Source organism: Anomalospiza imberbis, chromosome 23, assembly GCF_031753505.1.
Source record: "Anomalospiza imberbis isolate Cuckoo-Finch-1a 21T00152 chromosome 23, ASM3175350v1, whole genome shotgun sequence".
In the NCBI taxonomy this organism is placed as follows: domain Eukaryota; kingdom Metazoa; phylum Chordata; class Aves; order Passeriformes; family Viduidae; genus Anomalospiza; species Anomalospiza imberbis.
Window position 1 is genome coordinate 2,877,608 of NC_089703.1, and position 26,349 is coordinate 2,903,956.

Sequence of the window (26,349 nt, forward strand, 5' to 3'; positions counted from 1 at the left end):
TTGGCACAAAGTCAAAACCACCTGTGGCTTCGATTTTAGCTTATGGAAAAGGCTGCCAACTTTGTGTGAGGAATTACAAGCCACAAGGGTTTGAGTAGTGTGGTCGTTGAATTCACACAGGGTGAAAAAGTGGAATTTTGGGGCTTTTTAGAATGGGGTTCAGGGGACAAGATGGAGGGATTTGGGTGTGTCCTGACCTTCTTCTCCTTCTTCTTGCCCTCCGTGTCTTGCTGTGATGGTGGCACTTTTCTATTGTTTTAAGGTAGAGACACACTCTCCAACATCAATGACAGATATTGGCACGTTATTGTAAACACGGTACACGTAGTTTTTTGTATAAAATGTAAACACCGCCCTGAGGGCAGACAGAATGCCATGGCCGACCTGCTGGACAGAGCTCAGCAGGGCAGAGAGAGAATGTTATAGATAAGAGAAAATAAACAACCTTGAGAAGCCGACCCTGCGCATTCAGACTCCTTCTCTGGCTGCGGGGCTGGGAGAACAAGGATTTTTACATTCTCGGGGTCACCTCGATATCCAGACCCCGAGACACGGCCAACCCTTGTCTGTATCCTTCCTCCCACTGCAAGGGGTGGGTGTGGGGAGAAGGGTCAGAGTCTGCATGGGAATCCTGCAGCTGAGCACAGAGTTGTATCGGTCCCGGTGGTTAACGTAAACTGGGGAGGCTGAGCGCTGGGTAGAATAATAAATGACTGGTAGTCACTGCCAGCAGGATCTGGCTTTCCTTTTCAGGGTGACAGTGGTGTGTAAAGCTGGAGAGTATCTGTAAAACAGCAACACACAAGCTTTGGGGTTGGCAGTTTATTCCATTGGCTTGGGAATTGATGATTGCCTTCAGTGGTCTGACATTCCTTCCTGGAGTGATACTTCGTGGGATAGTAATGCAAGGCTCTGGTTTATGGCAGCTATCTATATTTAATGATCTGTAAAGGCTTTGCTCTGAGCACAGGTGCCTTAGGGGTAGGTGCTGGAGTGTGGGAATCCACATACCTCTGACAAGCTTGTTCCTTTGGGCCCCAGCAGGTGGGATCCGGGGTGCTGTTGAAATCTGACAAGGCACCCAAAGGCACCTAGCTGAGCCAGAAGTGATCCCTTTACTTTGCAGCAGCAACTTGCTCGGGTTCAGACAAATCTAAGTAATTTTTGTAGTGGTTAAGTGAGTAATTTCTGAAGCATATCAGAGCCTCAGCTTACTTGGTACCTGTTTGCAGAAACCTGGAAGTGCCACATACCTGAGTGACAGCACAAGCAAGTAACTTAAGCAGTAAACATGGTACAGGGCTGCGAGGCATGTTTTGTGAGATTATAACCAAGACGCTGCTTCTGACACCTACAATCATTAGTTACAACAACCAGAAGCAAATTATTTTATCAGGAAGTTAATTTTCTTTGGCAGCGACAAGCATGTTAGCAAGGTGCTCACACAGGTATACCTCTGCAGCAATCCCAGGATGTCAGGGCACCAAACATGCATGATTTGATGTCAGCAAATCTTGGCAACCTTTGTCTTTGAAAAGTGCCAGTTCCAGTACTTTAAAGCATGTGTTTTGGGGCAATTTATTGGGTTCTTTTTGGTAGTGTATGTGGTGTGAACTTGGCTCTCATTGTGGAGGTTGGATATCCCTCACCAGCATCAAGGTTACATTGCACAGTGATGGTTATCTTTGATGATACAGCTCAGATTATAGATGCAGAACACATGAGAGTTTGTGGTTTGCTGCACACAGCCCCCATTTTTGCCCTCAAAAAGATTTGTTATCTTGTGTGTCAAACTAGGTACCCAAAATAAATGTCTGCTTCTTCCTTCATCTCCTGAGCTCCAGCATCTGTCAGAAGCAGACTACACCACCCCCTCCTTCTCTGAGACGCTGCAGAAGATTCAGTTCAGCCCTGTTTCTTCAGCCCTCAGACTCTGTCGTGACAGGCAGTGTTAAAAAGCTCACGAGGAAATTAATAATTCTGCCTGTGAGCCAGGCATGAGCGGCATGCAGGAAATGAGGCATGAGACCACACGCTGAATGATGAGGAGAGAGCAGGGTAGTGAATAACTGCTGGGTTTGGGGAGCATCATCCATCACATGCACTGGTGGGAGCCAGAGTCCTTGCCTTGGACACTGAGCTTGGAAGCAAAACTACACTGCAGAGCATTTACAAAAGAGGGACAAATTAAGGACGAAGTATTGGGCCTGAATTTGGCATTTCCAGACTGGTGAGTGCTTGACTTTGCAGCTAATCTTCCCACACTGTTTTTGGCATGCAATTATGAGTAGATCTAATCAGTGTTTGTCAGAGGCTGGAACAGCAGGTGGGTGCATGCAGAAGATCCTCGACATAGCAGGCTGAGAGTGCTCTAAGCAGCCTTTGTCCAGTCTGAAAGCTGGTTGAGAGATGGTAGAATCATTTAGGTTGGAAAACATCATTGAAAATCATCACTTAAGGTCATTGATCCTTCTGTTTCCAGCTGCTCTTATCTTAGCCAGTGTGTAAAAGTTGCTGTAAGGTGGAAGAGGGGTGGAACAGTCAGCAGGTGGAAGGAAACACCTCAGTAGGAGATGAGGGGTGCATGTGCCTGTGCTTGATTTCATAAAAGCTTGAGGTCAGATAATCCTCTTTCCTATATACAGCTCTGCCTATTGTCTTGCTTTTTGTGGGTAACTGGAATTATAGACTGTAGAGCTTATATATATATATATTTAAAATAATTTTGTTGAACTTTCTTCCCAGCAAACACACATTTATACAATTACACTGTAATTCCAACAGCTCTGTGCTGCTGGAGCATTCTGATATCATTCTGATCTGCAAAGTGCCTGGGGTCTGGCAGTGTTTTTCTGCATCTTACTAAAGGATTTAAAGCAAGTGGAAAGGGAAATGCAAGGCACACAGAAAGAAAATAGATTAAAGCCTTGTTGTTGTGCTGTGCTTGCAACTGGGAAAGTGAACGTGCTTAACTAAGAATGGTGGAGCCAGCTCAGCCAGCAGATCAAACCAGTGCTTTTGAGTAGCATGTGCATCTCTGGGCTCGTATCCCACTGAAACAGATTCTCTCTGTGTTCTATCCTCAGGCACAGCTTCTGGTCTGGGACTGAATTAAGTCAGTGTTTTGAGAAGTATTATAGGAGATTCAGGGTGAGGTGTCCATGGCCTGGTTGACTTTTCCAGGAGTGCAAGACTTACGAAAGTCAGACCTCCAATTGGATGAAAATCATATCTAATTCTCCCTTATTGTTTTGTTTAACAATTCATGTTAGCAGCCTCCACTGGGAAAGGGACTCCATGCACTCGGTGATAGCTGTGTTGAGAAGGGGGACCTGAGAAAGCCCTTCTTGGCTGCATTTTAAAAGTAGACTTCTGGGTTAGTCTCGGTGATTCAAGTGTAGAGCAAGACTGTGGTGCTGTGTCCTGGTGTCCCTGTGGAGCTCTGCTTTGGTGTGGTACATTAATGATGCCCCTCCAGTTGCTCTACATGGCCAGAGCTGTGTGCAGCTCTGTGTCACCGAGATGTGGCTTTTGCCAGGACTTGGATGCTCTTAGGATAATTTGGAAGCACAAAGGCTATTTCTCTCCCTCTTATAGGAACTTCATGTAGCTATCAAAGGGGCCTAAAGCTGCCTTTGGTAGAAACTCCAGGAGATTTCAGGAGCACAAAACTGCTAGCTCTGCTGTGAAAGCTCTGCACATGGGAGAAACCAGTGTGAAGTTTGATTATTTTGTCAATGAGAATCTCCTATATTACAGAAATTGTCTTTCCCTCCCTTCTCATCTTGAACTTTCTTTTCTTTTTTCTTTCTAGCTTGGTGTTGCACAAGACTTCCTTTTTCCTGTAGGAAGGAACAACTGGGTAATTGAAATGGAACACTAGTGAGGATTTTTTAATGTGAAAGTCAGCATTAATTAGTCAGGTCGGGTGTAATTAGCTTCCTCAGCTGTCACTGCTTCTCTCCAACTTGCCAATGACTTTCTTCTAGATGTCACTGGAAAAGAACTGTCTTGTGGGAGCTGCATGGGTGTTTTTCCTGGTTGAGGTGCAAGTGAATGACAATCCCTGTGGGGCTGTTGGGGCTTGAGCTGGATCTTGCCTGCAGGAAGTCTGTTTGCTTTGAAAATAGCAGAAGGAAGCCCAGGAAATCTATATGCCTAGCCAAACCAGCTGAATCAGTGCCTCTTCTCTAAAGAAACAGACCCAGGGCTCCAAGGAGTACTCTAATCCTCTGCCTCTTTCAACCTGGCGCAGGCTAAGCTTGCGCAGGAGTGAGGCAGAGCTTTAATGAAGGCTGCAGGATTAAGTTCTCTGTGGATATCCTGGAGCTGAAAAAGTAATTGGGCCATGATTCAGTGCTGAGAGTCTCTGGATAGCATGAGAAGTGCTGGAGGGAAAACAGGCCAGCCCCCAAGTAAAATTCAAGCAGAAAAAATGCATTTCAATCCCCTTCTGGATGATTTGAGGGTTTATCTCCACCTCCAATTCAATTTGCCATGTTTTGGGTTGGGTAGGCTTTCATGCTGACCCAGGCAGGATCTGGGGAAGGTGGCAAAGCCAGATGAGTCCCAAGGGCAATGCTAAGTGTGCCGTGTCTGGCTTTGGAGCTGAACCAGCTCTCCTGAAGGGGGTTCAGAGCTGTGGGTGCAGGCATGTGCGTACCCTGCGTGCACAGGGAGGCTGGCAGTGCTGGGGACAGTCCAGGTGCCCCCCACCCTGCCCTTGCCTCTGTCCCTTTATCTTTCCCTGACTCACTTCTCATGTGAGTGCATACAAGGGCTTCTCCAGAAATTTCTGTGCTGGAGTTCACACCAGTGCCAGAATTTGTGTCAGTCTGCAGCTGGAGTGTAACACGTGTTGGTCACCACACATTATAGGTGCCCATGTGTTACAAACTGGGGTTTGCAGTCCAGACCATGACAACTGATGGACAAGTCAGAGGGAGATGCCCTAGAACTGATCCCATCCTTGAGTTGAGGATTTAGCTCTTGGTTAAGAAGATTGTGTGATCCCTTTTCTGCTGCCTTATTATTATGTTGCATTCTCTCATTTCCCTTTCTTGTCACACGCAGGCTCTTCTATCTCAGGATAAGAATCTTTTCCCTCCTTCTCCTCAGTAACTCAATAAAATGGGAAATTATTATGGCTCTTTACCTCTCTTTCTAAAGAGAGAATACATATCCTTTTTCAGATCTCACAGTAACTCCATTCTGTTGAAGGAGAGCCCAGGCCAGTGGGAGAAAAGTCAGGGGTGGAGGGGAGGTAACTGCAGGTACACACCAACCTGCCCAAGTGGGATGAGTGAGGTTTACCCCTGAGTTCCTGCAGCATCCATCTACACTAATGTGAACTGGAGCTCCAGCTTGGCTGTCCCTTAGAGGCTGAAGGGTAACAGTCCCTGGCAGCTGAGTGATGGATGGGGGTCACACACCAGCCAAGGGGGTCTGAGGATGCCTGGCAAAGGTGAGCAGTGTGGGGTGACATGTGAGCTGGGGCTGACAAGGTGCTGTGTTTGGGGGTGCTGGTATGCCAGCAGGATTTGGACACATATTTTGTCATCTTGGGCTTATGGCTGCGTTTGGGAGTGTAGAGTGTGAGAGACAAGGCAGGACTGTGGTAAGAATCCTCCAGGAGAGGATTAATTTGCAGATTCGGAGACTTGGGAAAGCCTCCTCCCTGTCATGACACAGATAAGACTCTGTAAGCAAACAACACAAGAGTAGGGTAGGTGTGTGTTCCCACGAAGCTGAGTAGTGCCTGCAGTCCAGTGCCTGTCCTGGACAGCACCATTTCTAAGCTCTTGGCTTTGCCCCAGTGCCAAGGGCTCACACCGTGATACATGTGTATTCAGGGAAGCTCTCAAGCACTCCTTGGTTGTTTAGGATGATGCATCCTGAATATTAAAGAAATCTCAATGGAGTCTAAAACCAGCTAGGTTATTTCCAGAGGATTGAAGATGCACACCCCCTCCTCCAACTCCCACTTTGTTTTCCTCTTTTGTCTCAGTCCTTCATGAGAAGGGGGCAACAACACAGAAGAGTTTTGTGCACTGTCCTCTCTTCACCCTGTTTCTCAGCCTGCTGAGGGTTGAAGGTCTGGCAGGAGAGGCACTGTGGCCATCTGCAGGCTGTGGTACCTGTCTGTTTTTGTACTGAGTGGCAGAGCAGGAGGCTCAAATCTGCCCTCCTGCACAGTCTCCAGGGTCTAGCTTGAGGTGGGTGAGCCACTGTAGGAGCCTAACCAGGGTGAGGGCCTGGGAAAGCTGCTGCTCTCACACTGACAGGAAGGGTGGGATGTTTTGAGACAAGATCAGTTGCAGATTCAAGGCCCTGAAGAACATTCCTTGCTTTCCTTGATGTGCGCTGGAGCTTGGAGGTTCCCTGTTCTCCACAGGTTCTCTGATGAGGGGAACACTCTGCCCAGACATGCACAGATGCTGTCCACACCAGACTGAATCCCATGGGAGCTGCTGTGGATCCCATGAGCTCTCTGTGAGCAAAACCACTGGCATTGCTCAAACTGGCCAGAGCCAGAGGGGTTGCTGTGATCCTTGCTGCTTTGCACCAGTTCTCCTCTGCCAGGGAGCATTTTTGTCCCGTTGCTTTTCCTCTTGGTCCAAGTCCACGCAGCTCCTAGGCCTTCTGAGGACATAGAGTTAAGAGGCACAGGCAATCTATCTTCCTGCTGATATAAGGCCTGATAAAATAGAAACACTGGTTAGGAGCAAAGCTCGTACGTTTTTTCTGGCCTGTGTGTAAATTGTTTTCAACTCCCAGGGTCAGGTAACAAACGGAACCTGTTGGTTCATTCATTCAGTGACAGGGGCTACTGGCTTTGCTGCGTGGAGCCAGAAAAGGGAGTGACACTTACAGGGTCAGGGCTTTGCTCTGAGGGACCACCACTTGGGGATCCCTGGCTTGGGAGGCCACTATGAGACACCAGGGTAAGTCTGGGAACCAGGGAAAACCTGCTAGGAGAGCACCTCCCAGGGATTATCCCTTTCTTTCCTGGCCAAGCCTGGGCCGATCAGGAAGGGTTTCCTCCTTCATTCCGTGAAAGCAGTAACTGCTTTTTCTTCCTGGTTGTTCTGTAGGAATGGGAAAAATGCACTCCACTAGCAATATTCTGCAGGAGTGGAAGGAAGGCAGGTTGTTCAGCACTTTCCCTTCCCATACTGTCAGTGGACATCCCATCAGGAGCTAGAGCACGGTCACAGTGAGTTCTCAGAGGGGTTGATGTGTGCAAGGTGTGGCTGTGTGCGCTTCTGGCTCTGTGTGCACACATGCACACTTCCTGAGAAAGATGAATACTGCTATAACTAGCTGGGGGAAATCTATTGTCAGTTCTAAGGAAAGGAAGATAATGCCCCCTTGCATTTTGTATCTGGTGGCATGAGCCACTCCTGGATGTGAGAACCAGGTTAGCAGATTAAGCGTTCATGCTGCTAAGTGTGAGCAACATACTGTGAATCCCTGCAGCCTCCTTGCCTGGTGCTCCTGGAGCCATGCAGAGCCTTCCTCTGCCACAGCGCTGGGCTCTGGGACTGTCACTTGCACTTTTCCTCTCTGGTTCCTCTGCCAGGCAGAGTGTGGGATACCCCGTGACAAGGCTGTTGTTTCAGGGGCTGTAGCAGATCTGTGGGGTTTGGAAGGAGCGATGCTTTCCTCCTGAGGGAACTGGAGTGTGCCTCTGGCCTGGCTCTGTTGCTGCGAGTCTGTGGATTCACAGCTGTGCCTGTGACACCACTGCTGGCTCTTGCTGACTGCTCTTCTCTATCTGTGTGCAGCTGCTGGACATGGACACGGAGGATGACCCATTGTTACAGGATGCCTGGCTAGAGGAGGAAGATGAAGAGGTTGCCTTCAGCTCCCGGAAGAGGCGAGAGGGTGCTCTGTTGTGTGGGAAAAGCCCGTGCAGAGTCAGGCCCCTGTGTGTCACACTGCCTATGTCTGGCTTCTGGAATATTGTTGGCTGGGTGTTTACCAACCCATACTGTGCTGGCTTCATACTTTTCCTGGGCTGTGCCATCCCTGCTGTGCTTGCTGTTGTCATGTTCCTCCACTACCCTGCCCTGGATATTGACATCTCCTACAACGCTTTTGAGATCCGCAACCACGAGTCCTCGCAGCGCTTCGATGCCCTTGCCTTGGCCCTCAAATCCCAGTTTGGGTCATGGGGCAGGAACCGCCGGGACCTGGCTGACTTTACCTCAGAAACCCTGCAGAGGCTTATCTTCAAGCAGCTCCAGCAGCTTCACCTCAATGCTTCCCATCTTGGGGTCAGTGCGCGGATCAAGCGCAGCCCCGCAGAGGGCAGGATGAGCTCCCTGCAGCCCCAGGCCCACCTCAGCACAGGAAACCAGACTTCCCGAATCGGGAGAGGAGCCCCACGCTGGGACTACTCCAGCACTTTCGTCAGTGCTAACACGCAGACACACGCTCACTGGCGCATTGAGCTCATTTTTCTGGCTCGGGGGGACTCTGAGAACAACATCTTCACCACTGAGCGCCTGGTCACCATCCATGAGGTTGAGCGCAAGATCATGGACCACCCTCGCTTCCGGGAATTCTGCTGGAAGCCCCATGAGGTCTTGAAGGACCTGCCCCTGGGTTCTTACTCCTACTGCTCCCCTCCCAGCTCCCTCATGACCTACTTCTTCCCCACTGAGAGAGGAGGGAAGATTTACTATGATGGCATGGGACAAGACCTTGCTGACATCCAAGGTGAGCTGAGGGCCATGGGCAAGGGCTGGCATGCTCAAGGAATGCCTCTCCTCAGGTTCAGGCAGTCAGTGGTGTGCAGCTAAGAGGAGTGACTGCCTTGTATGGAGAGGAAGATGCTGCTGGGCTGTGCCTTGAGGAATTGTCTTTTTTGCCCCAGGGCCCCTTTTTAACCCTGCAACTCCAGTCATAGTTGACACAGACTCCTACAGACAAGTGAGAGGGGGTGTCCTGCATGGTGCAGATGTCTTCTACTGATCCTTGTCCCCTGTAGATGGCTGTGGTTCACGAGAGCAATGTCAGGGGCTTGAAAAGACAAATAGGGATGAGCTTCCCTGCACTACAGAGCAGATTAAAGAGGTCCATGGGTTGCTCTGGCAGCTTGTGAGTCACCAGCTGGAAAGGTTCCTGTAAGGAGAGGAGGAAAAAGGCCCTGCCTCCTCCTCCCAGCTCTGTACCCTGTACTGTGCACCTCTAGTAGATCAGAGGCTCTGGGTGGTGACAAAGAGGTGACTCATGAGGAATGTGTGGGTGTGATGTGGCTGTGGGATGTACCCTCCATCTGTCTCCCAAGTCAGGCTGCAGAGGGTAGGTGTCCAGGAGCCATGCAGGGAACAAGCAAAGGATTAAGTCCATCTGCTCCAGTAACAGTTCTGCTACAAAACAGGAAAGAGCATAGTTTCTGGTCTTTCTGGTACGAACTCTAGGGAACTGGATTTTGGAATAGGTAGGCAGCATCTTTTAGTCAGAACTAGCTGAGTGCTTCCATCTCTGCATCCCTCACACCATCAGATGGCAGAAGTACCAGGTCACAGCAGAGCCAGGACTCCTCGTCTGTGGGCATTGTTTAGTTCTTGTGCTTCCATGTTGTTGGCTGGGGATGCTGTGGTTCAGGTCAGTCAGGTGGAAGATGTGTCCCTGATGAGGAAATGCATGGGGGCAGCAACACAAGCAGTCACAGAACAGAAGTGGGATGTGAGTCTTTGCAATCCTGATTTCCCTGGCCCTCCTTGCTCTCTGGAAGGCAGTAGCAGTCAGCATTGCTCTGATGAAGGACAGGGTGACTCCCTGTTCCCCGTGGCCAACTAGATCCTGTGCCTTGCCAAGACAATCAAGCAGGACCTAACAAGAGTGGCGCTGCTTTCTCCTGCAGGGTCCCTGGAGCTGGCCATGACCCACCCCGAGTTCTACTGGTATGTGGATGAGGGCTTGTCTGCTGAGAACATGAAGAGCTCCCTGCTGCGGAGCGAGATCCTCTTCGGGGCGCCCCTGCCCAACTACTACTCGGTGGAGGATCGCTGGGAGGAGCAGCGCCACAAGTTCCAGAACTTCGTCATCACCTACGTGGCCATGCTGGCCAAGCAGTCCACGAGGTGAGGGTGTGTGTAGGCAGGCCAGGTGGGAGTGCATAAGAGCAGGGAAGGGCACAGGATGGAATAGACCTTTCAGGGCAAAAGCTCTGCCTTAAAGTTCACACCAGGGCAGAAGCGCCTATTCTGCGCTGATAGCCATGTTCCATTTGGCTTCACTGGGAAGGCACCAGGCACAGGAGGCTTGACATGCTAGCTTGAACTACTGGTCAGGCTTGAGTAGTGGCCATGGCATAATGTTCCAGATGAAAAAGCATCTCCACTGAAACTGAGTTCAGCCACAGAGCTGTGAATGATGGTGGGGAGTATATGGCGGAAAACTACTCATATGTTCCCCTTTACTGCCACTTCCACATGCAGCAACATTCCAGAGACACCAATAGAGACAATGAAAAGGGGACAAAGTTTGAATCTACTGCCTGTCTTTCCACTGAGTCCTTGTCTGGCATAGGATCTTTTTGCTTCTGTCTTACAAATCCAGTTCCGCTAGCTCAAACAGAACTGCCTTCCTGCTCTGAATTTGGCCACTGCTGGTCTGATGCAGGGGGATGAGAGTCTTTACTCAAGGCTGCTCAGCCTGTGGATCCAATTCTGCTTTTTGTACAGAGAGGTGGGGAAGGGAGTTTCAGGGTAGGATAAGTTTCAGGAAGTGCAGGCTTTTTTCACTACCAGGTCTGTGTGACTTGGTTAAACAGAGCTTTGCTCCATGCTTGAGAGAGAGAGAGATGATAAAAGAGCTAAAAGAGCATCCCAGTACTCAGGCAGTTGACAGAAGGCTGTGCTTCCCAGTCTCTGTACCTTCTTAGACTCCAGCTTTCTACTGCCCTGAGTCTTAATACTTCCCAGAACGAAGGAATGCTGACCTTCAAAAGCAGGCTGGAATGCAGGCAGCCACAGAGCATTCCCAGCAATGGGAATGCTGGGAAAGCAGATTGTGATTCTGACAAGCCAAAAGGGAATTGAGGCCAAGGCTCAGTTCCAAAGCTCAGATCCCTGATAACCTCCTGTGGTGCAGCATTATTGTAGTCCTGGTTAAATTATGTTGGATTATTTTTGCTCTGAGCCTGCTTCCAGAGGCAGAACCTGGTAAATCATATCGTTTCTGATTGAGCTCTCCCTCTGCCTGCATCCACAGTGCTAATATGATAAGCAATGATTAGTATTCCAGATGGAATTGGCTTTGAAGACTCTGAAACTGTTAGTGCCCAAGACCCACCATGCAGTGGAGGAATTTTAAAAATATTAGACCTGCTCTTTATTTTTCTCCTTCCCTGTGTGAATTTCACCTCCAGCAGCAACTTTTTTCAACCTGCTCTCACCACTCTGTTTCCTCAGAGAACTGCCAGGTTATTAGAGCATTGACCTCCTTTGGCTGTGGAGGAGATACTGTGCTTTAAATCACCTGGCTCTTCTCCTTTTGTGCTCAACTATTCCTCTTCTTTCATATCTCCCCACCCCAGCAAAGTCCAGGTGCTGTATGGAGGGACAGATTTGTTTGACTATGAAGTGAGGAGGACTTTCAACAATGACATGTTGCTGGCCTTCATCAGCAGTAGCTGCATAGCTGTCTTGGTCTACATCCTCACCTCCTGCTCAGGTATGCTGGAGTCACAGCTACCCTGTTCCAACACAAATCCAAATGTGCCCTGTCTCTCTGTGTGAAGGCTGAGGAGAGACTCTGATGCCCTGGCACCAGTGTGGCTATGTGGCACAGCAGCATGCAGAAGGGCAAGCCAGTCTGATTCTCCAGAGGAGAGATTTATGGGCAGGGTGAGGGAAAGACTCACAGGAGGTCAGGAATAAGATGCAAATGCCCATCTTGGTAACACTGGCATAAATTTGATGTAATTTTTTGCATGGGCCTCATGGGAATGAGTCTGTAAGCAGTTCTCCTGCAGCCCTGAACTGTTCCCTGTCATAACACACTCATGGGAACCACTATCCCAACAGGGCAGGTGGGAGGTGTCTGTTCTGCTGGAGGGGGCCAGAGATACTATTTTTTCCATGTTTCTTTTCTGCTGTAGTGTTTCTGTCATTCTTTGGCATTGCCAGCATTGGGCTAAGCTGCTTGGTGGCTCTGTTCCTGTACCATGTCGTATTTGGGATCCAGTATCTGGGTATACTCAATGGTGTGGCTGCCTTTGTCATCGTGGGGATTGGTAAGCTCATCTTTACTCAAAGCCTGTGCTTTACCTGTGCTGCCTTGCCCTGCCTTCTGTCTGCAGGAGAGAGGAAGTTGATGGTGGCAAATGCAGATTGAATTCTCAGGCCTTTTTCCATTACCTATAAGTTTAATATTTGTAGGTCAAATGTCAAGGGGGAAATCAGATTTTTAGAGGTGTCACTCCTGTGAGCAGAGTATCAATATCTCTGCTGTCTTTTTCCAGGAGTTGATGATGTCTTTGTTTTCATCAACACCTACCGCCAAGCCACCCACCTCAAGGACCTGCGGCTGCGCATGATCCACACTATCCAGACAGCAGGGAAAGCCACCTTCTTCACCTCCCTGACCACAGCTGCAGCATATGCTGCCAACATCTTCTCTCAGGTACCCTCTACCTTTGCAATTTGGGGTTTCCATTTCTGCCAACAGGCCTAATAGATCAGGAACCTGCCAACACCATCTGTCCTCTCCTTCAGCACGGTGGACTGCCAGACCTGCTTCTTACAGGGCTGTCTCTTACTTCTGTAAGGCAGTGGATTATCCAGGGAAATTCTTCTGTGCTGTCACAGTACAGCTGGTCTATAGCTGGACAAGGTAAATCTGGCCATAACAGAAATCCAATTTGGTTAGCCTGGTTCATTCTAGAGAAGAAGTAAAACAAGTCCCTGAGAGAGCAATCATTGGTTAGATTTGAACTCAGACATCTCATCCAATCATGTTCCTTCTAGAATGCAGACATACCACTGGTCAGGGAGCTGGGGTGGTGTTAAGACCCAGACCAATCACTTGTCTAACCCCAGGAGTTTTAAACCCCCTGTATAAGGAGGCTTCCATAATCAACCGTTGCTATTGTCGCGTGGATCTCCGAGAGTTTGTGTTGTGTCTGTCTCCAGCCCACGATCCCACGTAACGCTGTGCCACTGATCAAACAGGCTCTGTTTCAGTGCTTTACCGATCAGATTTGCTGATTTTCGTGACTGAGGTCAGCGTGTACTGTTCTCAGGTTCCTCCAGACATCTCTTCCTTGCCTGCTATCCCTTCAGCAATCCTGCCTCAGCTGATCCCTGTCGCTGATGGTGGAGACAGGAATGCGACATTCACACACCGAAGTTCATGTGGCAACAGCCAACCTTTGTTGAAGCACACCCTCTTTTATAGGGGCCTCGAATTTCCCGTGCTTTGAGAGAGGATTGGACAAAGGTCTTAACTCTGCCTGGCTAGCTGGCCAATGATACAGGTGCATTCCTGATTCAAAGGGATTGGATGGGGTCCCCTTGTTTGAACTTAAATTTAGCCTATTAGTATTGTGTCCAGGGTCTTGTTTACTTCAATTCCCTAATAAGCTAAGCTGGTCGAGTCTGTCATGGCCAAATTATTTGTGTAGCTATAGGCCAGCTATAGCCTTTACAGATCCCAATCCCATGTTCTCTCTCTTCATGTAGATTCCAGCTGTGCATGACTTTGGACTCTTCATGTCGCTGATTGTGTCCTGCTGCTGGGTAGCTGTGCTCTTCACCATGCCAGCTGCTCTTGGAATATGGACCCTTTATGTGTCCCCATTAGAGAGCTCCTGCCAAGCCAGGTGAGCCCTGGAGCCTATGGGTGGGAAGTTGTGGAATTTGCAGTCAAGGAGGTTTTCAAATGCCTTTCCTGTCATCTCAGTTTATCCTCATTCCCCTCAGGGAGCTTGACTTTGGCTCTGACAGAAGGGAAATTTAAGTTTTGCCGTTCCAGATTCAAGCAAGATGGAAGGGCCAAGTCCCAGTCTCATTCTCTCTCAGTCAATCCTCTAGGTTGAATCCCATGGAGTATTGGACCATTTGTTCCCTCAGAGCACCTAATGCACAGCTAAACCTTCAAGCGGTGGAGATGCAAGCCCTGCAAGGCAGACAGATCCCCACTGCTCCTGCCTGTGAGCACAAGCAGGACGTGGAGATTTGTGTTTGAAAGTCAGCACTTTCCCTTTTCCCCAGCTCTTTAGCACTGCAGGTGACCTGGAATGATTTTATTCATTAGCAGGGAGATGAACTGCTGAAACTCCTATCACTCAGCACCCAGTGTCCACAGCTCAGCCCTGCTCTGTGTATCCAGCCCAGCCATTGCCCTCTCAGCACTTAGCAATGGAATTTGCTCCTGGCAGTTCCTGTTGTCTTTCCAAGCAATTGGAGCAGGTTGTTCCTGTGCTCCTTGGAGCCCACTGGTAACTCTTCACAGGGTAGGTGGCTTAAAACTCTTTGTCTCCTTTCCTGCTTCAATCCAGCTGCAGTCAGAAGTGCACCAAAAAGAGTGCCTTGCACCTGGCTGAAGATCTCTTTATTGCCTCAGCGGCCACTTCCAGAGCAGGCAGAGAGACCCTTCCCTACCTTGATGATGACATCCCACTGCTCAGCGTGGAGGAGGAGCCTGGTATGTGTCTGCTGTTTGGTGCCTTTAGGGGGATCACACTGCCCTCTTCATCCTGCAGTTCTCCCTACCCCTGACACTGGTCCTTGCCTCAGTTCCCTGAATTGTAAGCTGGAGATGGTGTCATCAGGGGAAGTTGTAGGAGTCAGGACTCAATATTGTTTGTAAGTTTGCTTTGGGATCTTCAGTGGGTGTCAATGCATGCTTTCTTAACTGTTTGCTAATTCTCTGGGGTCCACTGTGGTCTGCTTTCTATCTGGAATCAGTGATTGTGACAGGGAATTAGCCATGAAACATCTAATCCATAACAGTGGGACAGCTCACCATGGAGTAAAGTTTTCCCCTCTTCCCTGCTATTTGGAGCAGTGTATTTGGGAAGCAGGAGAAAGAACACTGTTGTTCTCCAGCATCAGCCCCCTAGAGCAGCTCCTTCATCATGGTATGAAGAGAGCAGTGACTTGCCTGAACTCACATAAGCAGTCTAGAAAAAAACCCAGAAATTCCCTATCTGTTGTTAGCAGGAGATAATCCTTCCAGTCCCGATCCCAAGAAAAAGGTGCTTACAGGGTCGTGCTCTCTTGTACTTGGCTTTTAAAACTTGCTGGCATGTCTTAAACCCCACAACAGCAGTGGTCAGGGCAGTGAGTAACTTTCAGGCCTACAAGCAACTGGAACTGGAGATAACTGAATCAATTCCGTGGCATGTGCAGAGCCCTTGCTGCAGAGCAGGCTCTGAGATGCCTTTGACAGGCAGGCAGAGAAGCTCTGGCTCTGTGCTGCAAGAGTTCTCCTTAGTATGCCAGAGCCACATGCAATGGTGATGTATGGAAATAATCCCTCTCTTCCCTGCAAACAGCAGAATGTTTTCCTCCAGGGCCCCTGGGCATGAGGGAACTGCGAAGAAGCAAAGCAGCTTGTTCCAGTGGCTAACCAAGCGTGGTTTGTTGGTTGGCTGTACAATGTGCCAGGCATGCTTCATCCCTCTACAGCAAGTGCCCACTTCTCATGCATAGAGAAGGGGGCATTTCCCTTGGCATCTGTGATCTGGAGATGAGAGAATCAGGGAGGAGCCAGGCTTCAGTCAGGAAGAGGTCAGCTGTGTATAATTAGCAGTAAGACATATTTAGTGGGGACAAATTCTGCTTGGCCCAAAAAGCATGCAGCGTCCTTGTGACCTTATGGACAGTGTTTGTGGGGTTTGGTAGAGCAAGGAATAGCCTGAAGCATAGATTTGGACTGAGCTATGGATTTACATGTGTAGCTGTTGCTTGGCAGTGACTTGACAAAGATGCTTCTTAAAACATCCTGGAGTCACTGCCTCTGCCAGGGTCTTACTTCACCTCTTTAGCTTGAGTGAGTTGTACAGCACCTTGCAGAAGATTTGATAAAGGAGAGCAGAGAGCTCTGAGACACTCATGACACTGAGACTACTTTTGATTTCTCTCTATTCTAGTCTCCCTGGAAATGGGGGATGTCCCCTTGGTGTCTGTGATGCCAGAAAATCTGCAGCTCTCTGCAGAGAAGAGCAACCAGGGTCACTTGATAACTCATCTGCAAGAGCTGCTGGAACACTGGGTGCTGTGGTCTGCAGTGAAGAGCAGATGGGTGATTGTGGGTAAGCAAGGAGGCGGGTTGCATCTACATGGATTTTAGAGGGTTTGCTATTTCAATCTGTCTCCAAGCCTTGACTATGAGTTAAAAGAGCTGGGGAAAGAGACATGGTAAATATCTTCTGACACAGGGCGAGAATGCTCCCTGAACAGTCAGTCCCTAAGGGACTTTTCCATCCCTTTCTTCTCACTCAGATCTAAAGTGGCAATTCCTGATGGAATTTTTTCCCTGGCATGGGGCTTATTACAGGAAGGCCCAGTTCCCAGTGTGCTTTAGTGGCTGTTCTTTTTCCAGCTGAAAATACCATCTTTCTACCACATGCCTGCTCTCTGAGCATGTCTGAAGTGTGAAGTGCATGTAGGGTCCCACGCTTACCCAGGTTTCTCCTTGCAGGGCTCTTTCTCCTTGTTTTGCTCCTGTCCATATTCTTTGCTAGCCGCCTCCATCCAGCTAGCCGTGCTCCAGTCTTGTTCCGGCCAGACACAAACATCCAGGTTCTACTGGATCTGAAATACAACCTGAGTGCTGAAGGTATCTCCTGCATTACCTGCTCAGGTGAGAACACTGGTTCCCAAACCATGGTGGGGCAATCCATCCTGGCCTAAGCCCTGGACTGGAGGAGCTGAAATGTGAGGCAGACACCTACAATGTTCAAATATCTCATTGGACATTGGATGGACCCTGTGGAAAGGAGGCGCATGTTGGGAATAGGATGGTTGAGTTGCCTGTAGGAGTGGAGTATTTAGAAAAGTATTTCCTGCTTTAGCCATGAACTGCCTGTGTATTTCTTCCGGAGCAATCCCTTCACAGACCATGAAAACTGACTATTTTTACTCATAAGTGCTGGTCTCGTGTCAGTGCCCAGCAGAGAGACTGTGGCACTGTGTTGCCTGCTCAGGGTTTGGTGTTCAGCAGCAGAGGTGTCTGTGTCTGTCTGTGAGCAGCCTGTGCACAGGCCTGGTACATCTTTTCTCATGCCATTCACTCTTTCCTCCCTGACTAACCTTGTGGGACAGGTTTGTTTCAGGAAAAGCCCCACAGTTTGCAGAGCAACATCCGAACTTCCTTGGAAAAAAAGAAGAGGGGCTCAGGTTCACCTTGGGGAGGCAAAGGCAGCATGAGTGATGCAGGGCAGCAAGGTGAGTGAGGCATGATGACTCTGGCCACATTTGCAGCCAGGGCCCAAGGATCCACTGGGGTTCAAACTAAACCATACGCTCTCTGAATAGCTGATGGGGAATAATTCTCTTCAGAGCCTGCCCCACTGAGCCCTAGGTTGGTGCTGGATGTATGGGGCATCTTTAGACTCTCCCTTTCCCTGAATACCTACTGCTCTCTAGGACATGGTCCTGTAACCCTGGTGGCAGTATTGTCTCGTGTCATATCCCTCTGATCTGAGTACAGGGTTAGGAACTCCAAGCTTTCACATCCCAGTCCTATTCACAGCCTTGCTGGCAGGTCACAAGGAGAGTAAATTCAGTTTGCAGGGGATGTTGAGGATAGAAGAGTTATTGGGCCAGGTCTCGAGATGACATGAATCAATAAGCCATCAGGAATTACTGCAGCTCAGGATGTACTTGTGATAGCCTTTGAAAGATGTGCTGTGCTGCCAGAAGGCAGAGGCTGTGCCTGGTGTCTCTGAGCAGACAGCAGACCATAAGAACCCTCCTTTGCTCTGGCTGAAATCTGTAGGATTTGCTGGTTGAGAAGTACCACCAAACCTCATACCCTCTGTTTTCTTCAGGGCTCCAGGGGACTGTGTATATCTCCAAGTCCAGGAGCAAGGGAAGACCAGCCATCTACAGATTCTCACTCAATGCCAGTGTCCCTGCGCCATGGCAGATGGTGTCACCAGGAGATGGGGAGGTGCCTTCATTCCAGGTAAGTCAGTCCAGGATGTTGGACCCCTCTAGCAAGAGGGCAGCGCTCAGCAGGTGAGCACAAGAGCCTCCTCCTGTCTCTCCATGGGGTCCTATGCAGCTTTGGGTGACATTTTCAGAGCACTGCAGTAGGGTAGTTAACACAGAAGGCATTGTGCTTGGCATCATCCAAGATGATGCCTTGGAGTGCCACAAGACTTCACCTGTTGCTGTTGTGAGGTGACTGTTGGTGATGGGAGCAAAACTGTGGGTGACACTAGGGCAGATGTCCCTCACCCTGGGCAGAGCAGCCACCATTCAGCCTAGGCCACTGGGAATGAGGGTATTAAGGGGCTCGTCACACACTGGCCATCGCTGGGAAGGGGCAGGCTGGGGGCTGACTGTGCCTGCAGTGCTCATTCTGTGTGGCTGTGCCAGTGCTCAGGGAGGAAGGGAGAGTGTGATGCTAATGTGCAACAGGCTGCAACCCTGTGGAGTTAAGTGTCTGTTTTCATTAATCCATTGCTTAGGTGTATAGAGTGCCTTTCGGTAACTTCACCAGGAAGCTGACAGCTTGTGTGTCCACAGTAGGGCTGCTTAAGCAGATGAGCCCCAGGAAGTGGATGATGACCACCTTGTCCTGTGACACCAAGAAGGGCTGGAAGTTCGATTTCAGTTTCTACGTGGCCTCCAAGGAGCAGCAGCGAACACGGTAACCTTCCCAAAGCCCCCTCGGGACAAGGCAACAGAAACAGCAGAGCTGAGAGGCTGATGTGAGATGCCTAATGGCCAGTGCTAGTCCTGCCCTCCATCAGTGACATCCATGGCTCTAGAATTTGCTTTGCTGCATATATGCCCCATCTCTGCAGTCACTTTGCCGGCCCGTAGCATCATTAACATGCAAAAGGCTTGAGAGACTGTGACTGGGGGGCTTCTTTGAGTGGCAAAAAGATGTTGCTGATCTGGTTCTTGCCCTTACTCGCCTGAACTCTTGGGCTGAATGGGCAGCACAGAATCTACAATGGCTAGGGATACAGGCCTGCAGATGTTCACCTTTCCCGTTGCTTCTGTCCCTGAGAATGTCAGTTTCCATGTAATTCTTCGGACGCTTCATCTTCTCTACCTCTGTCCCCCATAACAAACTTTCTTTGCTGCACAGGAAACTGTATTTTGCTCAGTCACACAAGCCCCCTTACCATGGCCGAGTGTGCGTGGCACCTCCGGGCTGTCTGCTCAGCTCCAGCCCAGACGGACCCACCAAAGGCATCCTGTACGTTCCCAGTGAAAAAGGTGAGCTGATGAGACCCTGTTCAAACATGCCAAGATCCAGAGAATCAGACCTTTTTTTGCCATCTAATACAACCAACCTTCATTCTGTATTTGACAGCAGCACCCAAAGCAAAGCTGTCAGCCACATCTGGATTCAACCCATGCATGAACACAGGCTGCGGGAAGCCAGCGGTGCGGCCACTGGTGGACACGGGAGCCATGGTGTTTGTGGTGTTCGGAATCAGAGGCGTAAATCGCACGAGGCGCCAGGACAACCACGTCATCGGAGACATGGTACACATGGTCTGGCGTGCTCGGGGCTGGCAAGCGAGGGGCAGGCTCTCTGGATGGTGTTTAGTTAATACCCACAGCCCAGGGTGGTCCAGCGGTCTGGACAGATGGAAGGGCAGGGGTTGTAGCATTGTGATGAGCCAGTACGGTTCTGTTTTAGCAAATTGACAAAATAATGGAGATCAGGAAGTCTTTACTGAAAAAACACTTCAGACTTTTCAGAAAATCCCTCTGAGTGCAATATATAACCTTCTAATTTTGAGTCTAAACATGGCTTTCTTGAAGATTTTTGAAACAAACCCATCTTGAGCGTGGTATAAAATCTCACTACACATTCAGGACTGAGGGAACTGCTATTTTTCTATAATATATAACTTGTTATGAAGTATAAACAAAAAATAAAAATCAATTACTCCAAGGAAACTCATTAAATGTGACTTTTCTAGAAACAACTTATCTGTGAGATCTCATACTTTGACACATGACAGTCTTTCCCTAGAAAAATTATGCTTAGCTTGGCTGCTGCGCTTCAGCTTTCTGCTGTTCTTCCTGCTCTGTGATTTGGGGGTACTGTGCAGAATCAGCATTTGCCTGTTTCCTCCGAAGGGGCAGTGAGAAACGCAGGCAGTGGAGCAGGCAGGAAGCTGGAGTGCCAGTTGCTGTGTGTATGTCTCACGTGTGGTGCTCTTGTCATTGTGTCTCCTTGTGAAAGGGCAGTGTTATCTACGATGACAGCTTTGACCTCTTCAAAGAGATTGGCAACCTGTGCCGCCTCTGCAAAGCCATTGCCAGCAACTCTGAGCTGGTGAAGCCCGGAGGGGCTCAGTGCCTGCCCTCGGGTAGGTTAGACTAACTCCTCTGCAGCCCTACCTGTGCTTGCTTGAGCTGGGGTCCTCAACAGCAAACCAGAAAGGGTGACTGCTCTTGCTGTCTCCTTTTCTTCCCAAGGCAGCTTGACCCTTCTAGAACATGTCATTGGTTGTGCTTTTTGGGACAGAAAGAAAGAAAGATGGTCTCTTTAATGCCAAAGACACCGGGTATATTCTTTGGAATTTAATCCAGAAAGATAAGATCGGAATTGCATTTGTTCTTTCTAGTCATGGGTACTGCTTGAGATACAATCTTTTGATTCAGTAAATATCCTCTTAGAAGCTCCTGAATAACAATGAACTCACACCTAATCTCATTGCAGTGAGGCTACTCACTGTCTCTGTGGCTTTGCATACCTGACCAGTGACCATCTCTCCCAACTTCAGAGGTCACAAGCTTGTGGAGCTGAGCCCAGGAAGTGTATATTGGCTTCAGGCTAAAAGCCAGTTTCATGCCTGGAGCAAATCCCTTGCCAGGCCAGGCAGACTTGCTCTTTTTGCTGCTTCCTGACAGCTGGGGACAAACAGCAGTGGCACTGTCCTGTCCCATGCTGATGACAGAGAGTGTCCTTTCAAGCTACAGCAGCTGAGAGCTGTGATGCTGAGACCTCAAGGGTTTTGGCAAACCAGAATGGCAAGGGGAAGCAGCTGTGGACAAATGGGTCCTGTGATTCTCTTGGGGCTCTCATTTTGGGTTGTTGGTTGGGTTTTTTTCATCTCTTTGCTCCAATGTGCTTCCTTTCCCTGTTCTGCCCTCCATCTCTTGCTCTTTCTTTCTCCCCAGGTTATAGCATCTCCTCCTTTCTGCAGATGTTGCACCCGGAGTGCAAGAACATCCCTGAGCCAAACCTGCTGCCTGGACAGCTCTCACATGGGGCAGTGGGGGTGAAGGATGGGAAGGTGCAGTGGATCTCCATGGCATTTGAATCGGTGAGCACATGGCATCACCTGGTAACACTGTCATTCTGGTGACAGTTTCATCTTGTGACTTCTGGGGGTTTAGCTCTGCTCTTTCTGCACTGGCCACTTCCATTTGCAGACATAATTTAATGTTTATTAGCATTTGTTGCAGACAGCTGCTTGCACTCAGTCACAAGTTAGAAAGGGCTGCTTACACCACAGCTAGCTCAGGCAAAAAGCTGGTGGCAGATTTGCCCAAATGCCACTGCCAGTTCTGCCTGGTGCTGCCACTTGAGCTAGGTTGTTCTGCCCTTTCCCCTGCCATGCATACCCTGCCCAAAGAGCAGGACATGAGCGATGTGTTTGTCTTGTTACAGACAACCTACAAGGGGAAATCGTCCTTCCAGACATATGCTGACTATCTGAAATGGGAGACATTCCTGCAGCAGCAACTCCAGCTCTTCCCAGAGGGCTCTGCTCTCCGGCATGGTTTCCAGACCTGTGAGCACTGGAAGCAGATTTTCATGGAGATTATAGGCAAGTGACTGCCATGTTTCTCTCCCTGGGGAACCCATGCTCTCTGATACATCTTCACAGCACACTCCATCCCATATGGTGGGCATGGGTAATATCTGCAGTCCCTTGCCATTGCTCTGCAAACTCCTAAAGCTTGTTCCTGCCCTAAGCAATGTGTGTTGTCAAAATTAGGCAAAGCCCAAGGAAGTAGGTAAGGGAAGGGACTCAGCCCTGCTGATGTGAGATTCAGGAAACCAATCACCTTCTTTCCACTTTCATTCTCCCCCTCCTGTCTTCCCCAGTGTGAGTCCCTGCCTGCCTTGTTGCCAGCAGGAACATGGTGCCTTTCTCATCGCAGCTGTCACCTTCCAGGATTCATATCAGCTGGCTGTTTCCTTCCAGGAGTGCAGAGTGCCCTGTATGGTCTTGTCCTCTCGCTGGTCATCTGTGTGGCTGCTGTGGCAGTGTTCACCACACACATCCTCCTCCTGCTGCCAGTGCTGCTCAGCATCTTAGGTAAAACCACCAATTCCAATGTGTCAGGCTTTCACTTTTCCTGAAATTGATGGATTGTGGCACTGCTGATTATCTGGTGATTTGAACTGAATTGCTCATTTTCTGTGTAAACTCTTCTGGCTTTCCAGGAGCCAGTCCTAGAGACCAGACTGGCTAAGTGAACAGAAGAAACTCTCAAAAAATGCACAGGAACCTCACTGGGAAAGTAGATTTGTGTGTCTAATTCCTAGTGTGTTTTATCTATACAATCCCTTCTACTTGTTTAAATAAGGGTTTTAGCTACACAAATGTCATCCCTACCTGTTATGTATAATAATGTGATTAAGTCCCACAAGCTCTGAATAACAATTGCACTGCTTTCCAAGAACCTGTACCATGGCTGCTGTTTCCAAGCACTGGAAGATGTTAAAAGCCAAGTATTTTAGCAATGTTTTAGTATTTGAAGCAAAATTGTAAATAGTTTACTCTCCTGGGCTGGTGATTTGATAATATTGTGATCTAAATGTGTTGCTAAACCTCTTAGTTTAAAAATCAAATCTAACATTTTGAAACCACATTGTCTCCCACATATGACTCACAAACTAACAGTACTCTTTGCCTTCAAAAAAGTGTGCTCAGCCTCTGTGTAACTGCTGCAAGCAAAACAACAGGCTCACTTCCCCGTGGTCCTTGTGTGCACACATGGACACTTGTCTGGGCTTGGATTCATTTAGCAAGAGTTGGTCTAGACTGGCATCAGTCTGTCAGTTTGCCTGATATTTAGCTAGGTGTTCCACTAGGCCCAGCAGGTCTGGTCACCTTACAAAATGGTCCCTGTGCTAAGGGAAGGCGAGGGAAGTGTTTGTCTCTGTGGCAGGGGGACTGTGTACCAGATTCAGACTGGGTGGCGCACACACCTATGGGATATGATCCCAAACTCCCCAGGGATTGATTTGTATCAGTGAGCTTGTGCAGCAGTCCCAGAGTCCTTTACATTTGCCTAACAACACCTTTCTCACACAGGGGTTGTCTGCCTTGTGGTGACCATCATGTACTGGTCTGGCTGGGAAATGGGAGCTGTGGAAGCCATTTCCCTCTCCATCCTCGTTGGCTCCTCTGTTGATTACTGCGTGCACTTGGTGGAGGGCTACCTGCTGGCAGGGGAGAACCTGCCACTCCACCAGGCAGAGGTGAGCTCTGTTCTTCCTACAGCCTTGCATTCATTCCTCTTGTGTCCTCCGTGCCACTCAGCTGTGATGTAGGACGCGTGATAGGCAAGGGGGGATGTGTTCTGGCACTCTCAGAGCATCCCTGGTGTACTGTATTTGCTGCTCATCCAGCTGACTGCTCCAGACTGTGAGCTTGTGTACCTGAGTACGGTAAACTCAGATGAGGGTTTCCAACCCACATGGTTGTCCCTTTCTTGCTGGCCTCAGCTGTGTCCAAAGCAACCTGTTTTCATGTCCAAGTGAAGACAGTCTGTGCTGAAACAGCTCTACACTAATTCTGTAACCTCTGAAAATTGCTTTGCTGGACCGACCGCCAGCTCACCTCTGGCCTTGTTAACCAGATCTTTCTGATGCTGTTGAGCCAGGGACGGGCGGAATGGCTCATATGATTTCAGAAGACAAATGAGTGTTTATTCAAAAGTACATCTCTATTTTATCGAGAACATCGTGAACATTAATTCTAATTGTCTTAAAGTAAAAACATTTCACCTGATTGGCACACTGGACTTAGGTCAGTGTGGCAGAACACATCTATAAACAATATGAATGGAAAGCAAGATAATAGATTGTTTACATTCCTCTCGGACTTTTTCCCAGGCTTAGTCTGGCAGAAATCTTTCTCTTTTTCTCTCTGACTGAACTGAGAATATCCACATCTTTTGTCTCATTGGGAAGATGGAGACTACAAAAGCCTGGGATCTCTGATGCCAGGTGTAGTGTCTGCATGCAGTGCCTGTGTGGTGTAGGCCCAACAATCAGTCTGATGTGGTGGAAAGGAGGCACGAAATCCAGCAGCCTTTGCCTCTGCTGGGTTCTAACCCTATGGCTCTTGGCACAGCATGCCCATAGAAATGTCTGAGCTGCACTCAAGCAGCCTCTTTGTCCTGGACCGGGATTATATCAGCGGAGCCACCCTCTCAAAACCTAAAAAACCAGTGTAGCCCCATGTGCCTGTTACACTAACACTGCCGTCCCTTCCACCAGGACCCCACGGCATGCCGACAGTGGAGGACGATGGAAGCAGTCCGGCACGTGGGTGTGGCAATCGTCTCGAGCGCCATCACCACCTTGATCGCCACCGTCCCGCTGTTCTTCTGCATCATCGCCCCCTTCGCCAAGTTTGGGAAGATCGTGGCCCTCAACACGGGGGTCTCCATCCTGTACACGTTAACTGTGAGCACAGCCCTGCTGAGCACCATGGGGCCCGGCACCTTCACCCGCAGCAGGACTTCCTGCCTCAAGGCCGTGCTGGGGGTGCTCCTGGCTGGCCTGCTGGGCCTCTGCATCTGCCTTGCCCTGCTGAAGAGCGGATTCAAGATCCCCCTCCCCAATGGGACAGCCCTGTAGACCCCAGGCCAAGAGCCACATGGTCTGTCCTCTTGCTCCGTTTCTTTTTTTCTTTTCTTTTGAAAGAATATTTTTTGTAAGAAAAAGAAGAGGAAAAAAAGTCCCTTTTTTCATGAAGTTTTTCAATTCCAGATGCACTTTATTTTCTAATGAGTTTTGCTCTAAACTTGTATTTATTTTAGGTAGTGGTGGATGGATGATGGAAAGTGAGGGCTGCCCAGGGAATAGCTCAGCCCGTGAACAGGAGAGGAGGAGGTTTCCTTCTCTCAGTTTTCGTTCTGCTTTCTTTTTTTCTTTTCTTGTTCCTTTAATTTAATTTTAACAAACAGGGCTTTCTGGAGCCACAAGGCTAAAACGGGAGAATTTGGGAAGGCTATCTGATCCTTTCAAAAATCTTTCCCCTCCACTTGTCCAGGGTCAGAATTGCAATGATGACTCTTAGGTGATGTCCTACTCGCACACCAAGCCTGTGCCTCGTTACTTGAGCCTTCAAGAACAGCAGTGAGCTGTTGGACAGGCCTGGGGAACAGCATTGTCTGGATCCCTTTGCCAGGCCCTGTACCCAAGCCAGACCAGCAGTGAACTTGCTGCACAGGAGCTCTTAAGAGTGTCCCTTTGGGATCCAAACTAGAGCTGTTGCACGGCACCACCTGCAGTGGACCTGCTTTCATGCTTCAGAGAGGGTGTTGGGACACAAGGCATTCCCCTTCCTTGTGGAGGGACAGTGCACTTTGTACTGGGATCTCATGTGTCTGTGAACAGCCATCAGGAATCAGATGGTGCCCTCAGCAGCCTGCCCTCCTCTCCCTCATCTCAGTAGTGAGGTCAAGGCAGTTTCAATGCCCAGCCCCCCATGTCACTTCACCAGTCACTGCCTCTGCTCTTGCTGGTGGAGAGAAAAGAGAGCCCTGAGGTCCCTGCAGAGCTCTTTGGTCATAGCAGTCAGCTCTTAGCCTGAGGACAAGGTAACCCCTGGGGCCAGGCAGAGCCCATACCTGGTGGTATGCACAGCATTCTCTGTGGCAGCTCAGGGACACCCTCCTTCGTGGAGACCTGAGGGCACCAGAGCTGCAGCTGCTGTCTGCTCCGAGCAGATGGTTTGTATTTAAGTAAAATGAAATTGCAAACTGGTGCCATTAACAACTACATTTTAAGCATCACTGAGTCTGTCATATTTTTAAAATTGAAATAGCTAAGTGTGCATTAATATACAGCACATCTGATCCTTGGCAGAAGGGGAGGGTCAGGCCCACTGGGAGATGCATTAACCAGTATTTACAAGGATGCCAATAGAGTAATGTGGCC

The 26,349-nt window shown here is 49.2% G+C and overlaps 1 protein-coding gene across 3 annotated transcripts; it reads left to right on the forward strand.

Annotated features, from left to right (window-relative positions):
• The first annotated feature begins 1,991 nt into the window (after positions 1-1,991).
• Positions 1,992-25,120, forward strand: DISP3 (dispatched RND transporter family member 3). 3 transcript variants are annotated; one of them, XM_068171721.1, is made up of 21 exons: positions 1,992-2,230; positions 7,788-8,724; positions 9,875-10,094; positions 11,552-11,688; positions 12,116-12,250; positions 12,479-12,639; positions 13,698-13,837; positions 14,516-14,661; positions 16,112-16,273; positions 16,663-16,824; positions 17,286-17,408; positions 18,014-18,150; positions 18,659-18,840; positions 19,288-19,418; positions 19,516-19,691; positions 20,401-20,527; positions 21,342-21,487; positions 21,835-21,994; positions 22,376-22,489; positions 23,492-23,658; positions 24,682-25,120. In XM_068171721.1, exons 2-21 carry the CDS (start codon positions 7,797-7,799, stop codon positions 25,042-25,044), a joined length of 4,017 nt encoding a protein of 1,338 aa, XP_068027822.1. In that variant the 5' UTR covers positions 1,992-2,230; positions 7,788-7,796; the 3' UTR covers positions 25,045-25,120. The 3 variants fall into 3 exon arrangements, 2 of the variants coding, with proteins under 2 accessions (XP_068027822.1, XP_068027823.1); XM_068171722.1 differs by having other exon boundaries at positions 19,519-19,691; XR_010993531.1 differs by lacking the exon at positions 24,682-25,120 and having other exon boundaries at positions 1,993-2,230; positions 22,276-22,489; positions 23,492-23,527.
• The last annotated feature ends 1,229 nt before the right edge of the window (positions 25,121-26,349 follow it).

What these genes read in the sequence shown, in the direction of transcription:
- DISP3 (XM_068171721.1), top strand. Translation starts at nt 7,797, where the DNA reads ATGGACACGGAGGATGACCCATTGTTACAGGATGCCTGGCTAGAGGAG. An exon ending in CTCCTGCATTACCTGCTCAG is followed by an intron (nt 16,825 to 17,285) that starts GTGAGAACACTG and finishes CTTGTGGGACAG; the next exon opens with GTTTGTTTCAGGAAAAGCCC. An exon ending in AAGGAGCAGCAGCGAACACG is followed by an intron (nt 18,841 to 19,287) that starts GTAACCTTCCCA and finishes TTTGCTGCACAG; the next exon opens with GAAACTGTATTTTGCTCAGT.